Raw genomic sequence first — 2,322 nt, 5'->3', positions numbered from 1 at the left:
GGGCAAAGACCTTCCCCAGAGACTCAATGAGACACAGATGGGCATGTTGGATGATAAACGTCAGATCTTTATTGAGGGGAAGTGGACACAGGAAGGGTGAGGTGCCCACTCAAGTCCGAGGTGGCATTGGTAGGGTACGGGGGGACAGTGAAGAGTGGGAAAGGGTTGTGTGGATTGAAGAGTTCCTACCCAGAGTCCAGGCCCTCCTGGGTGTGGGGTAGCTTATCTCCTAAGCACATTCTGCTGGGGACACCTTCTTCTCGATGGTGTTACCCTCATGTGTGACCTGGCAGCTGTAACTCTTGTGAGACTTCCATGTGTCTGGTGTCAGGGTCAGGTAGCTGCTGGCTGCGTACTTGTTGTTGCTCTGTTTGGAGGGCTTAGTGGTCTCCACGCCCCGGGTGATAGCTGTGCCATCTTCCTTCCAGGTCACCTTCACGGCCCCAGGGTAGAAGTCATTCATGAGACACACCAGTGTGGCCTTGTTGGCTTGGAGCTCCTCAGAGGAGGGCGGGAACAGAGTGACCGATGGCGAGGCCTTGGGCTGACCTGCAGGGTTGGGGGAGGGAAATGAAGTCAGGAGCCCAGTGTTCATATTGACATGACCCTGACCTCACCGCGAGTGAAGTGTGGGCTCCCCAGGCCCAGGTCCAAGAGAGGATCCAGAGTCTCCTTCCCTGATGAGCCTAATGTTCCGTTTCAGGGTGGATGTCGGTCTGGGTTGTTGATCATAGAGCTCCCAGGTCTCCTGGGCCGGTAGTCTCTTTAGCCTCCACAGAGAAATCTGACCCTGACTCCTGCCCTTCCTTCTCCTTATGTCCTGATAGGCTGTGCCTGGTGTCTGTCTGCCCCATAGTCCTTGATGTGAGTTCTCTGACTCTCCTTTATGGTTCACTCTTGGAGACGTTGGTATCCTGACATACTTTCTCTGGGCTTTGTGTGGGAGAGGTCTGTTTTCACTTATCTCCTTGTCTCTTAAAGGGTCTGTATAAGGGAAAGGTTTACTGACCTATGAAAATCAATCTTCCTGAAGTCTCTGCTAATCTGTATTTTCAATTGGAGGTCACCGTCATCTGTTCTTTCGGTCCTATCAGAGTGTTGTACAACAAGCAACCTGCCATCTGTGACCTCAGGTTCTCATGCATTTGAATGAACGTCTGTTGTAGAGTCCCTGGTACACTGTCCCTCTGACACCCAGTCCCCATTGAACCTCACACAGTCCTGGACTTTAGAACGCTCTCCTCCGTTCTCCCTCCTGCTTGGCTGCTTGAGTCTCAGAAGTCGTAGGGTTACCCCAATAGCTGAAGGACACTTCACTTCCTACCCCAAATTCCTACTCCCACCATTCAGTGTTTCCAGCCCCTAACCTTGGACCCTTGGTCCCCAGAGTCAGCCCAGAGCCTTTTGAGTCCCTCAAGAGTCTCCTAAACTCAAATATCTCACTGTCTTTGAGTCAGATCTGACTCATAGTGACCCCTCCTTGGGTTTCTGAGGTGGTATCACTATGGAAGTAGATTGCCCAACCTTCCTTCCAAGGAATAACTTTTGGTTTGAACAACCAGCTTTCTGGTTAGCAGTCAAATGCCTTAGGCATCACACCACCACCATCTCTTTGGGCCCTGGTTCACTCTTCCCCAAGTGACTCCATTGAAGAAGGAGGATCAATAGGAGCCCAGATAGGGAAGCAGAACAGATCAAATCCTAGGACTCAAGGTGTCTCTGTGTGAAACGCGGAGTCCAGGGTCATACAGCCATTCCCTGCCTGTGAGTTCAGGGTTGAAGGCCTGATGGTGGCCAGTGGATAGAAGAAGCAGGTTCTGCAGAGTGAGCAGAAGAGACTTGGGTCCCTTCTGAACAGCTTCTGGGAGAAACACTGACCCCAGGCAGAGGCAAGACCCAGAAAATCAGCAGAAACATCAGAAAATTTCCCCAAACCTCAGGAAAGGAGGACAGGTTTGGGAAGAGGAGACTCACCAAGGACGGTCAGCTGGGTCCCTCCGCCGAAGAAATAACACTGTGACACAGTCTCACACAAAAACCCTCCTTGTGATGCCTCCACTCCCACCCCCAGGACCATCTGCAGCTTTGATGGGGGAGGCTGTGTCCCCACCCCAAGCTGGCACCTGCTCAACAGTGAGGCTACACCACCTGCCACCCAGCAGAGGTTGTCAGATGACCTCATGTGCATAGCATGCCCCTGGGAAAGAAGAATCCTGGAGAAATTTGGTGTCTTGCATCAGTTGCCCTGTTAATGGTGGCCCAGTGATAAGAATCCTTTTTTTTTTTTTTTTTTTCACACTAAGGAGTGAAGTTCCATGGAAT

General features: G+C 51.6%; 1 gene segment (V, D, J or C); it reads right to left on the bottom strand.

Annotated features, from left to right (window-relative positions):
• Positions 1 to 229: 229 nt before the first annotated feature.
• LOC103213258 lies at positions 230 to 2,077 on the bottom strand. The segment is given in 2 exon segments: positions 230 to 549; positions 1,975 to 2,077. Coding segments are annotated over 2 exon segments (423 nt in total).
• Positions 2,078 to 2,322: the final 245 nt, after the last annotated feature.

Source organism: Orycteropus afer, unplaced genomic scaffold, assembly GCF_000298275.1.
Source record: "Orycteropus afer afer isolate SDZICR_OR568_19922 unplaced genomic scaffold, OryAfe1.0 scaffold01473, whole genome shotgun sequence".
NCBI classification, from domain to species: Eukaryota; Metazoa; Chordata; class Mammalia; order Tubulidentata; family Orycteropodidae; genus Orycteropus; species Orycteropus afer.
The sequence above is the reverse complement of the archived record's forward strand: the minus strand, read 5'-3'. Positions and strand labels throughout refer to the sequence as shown.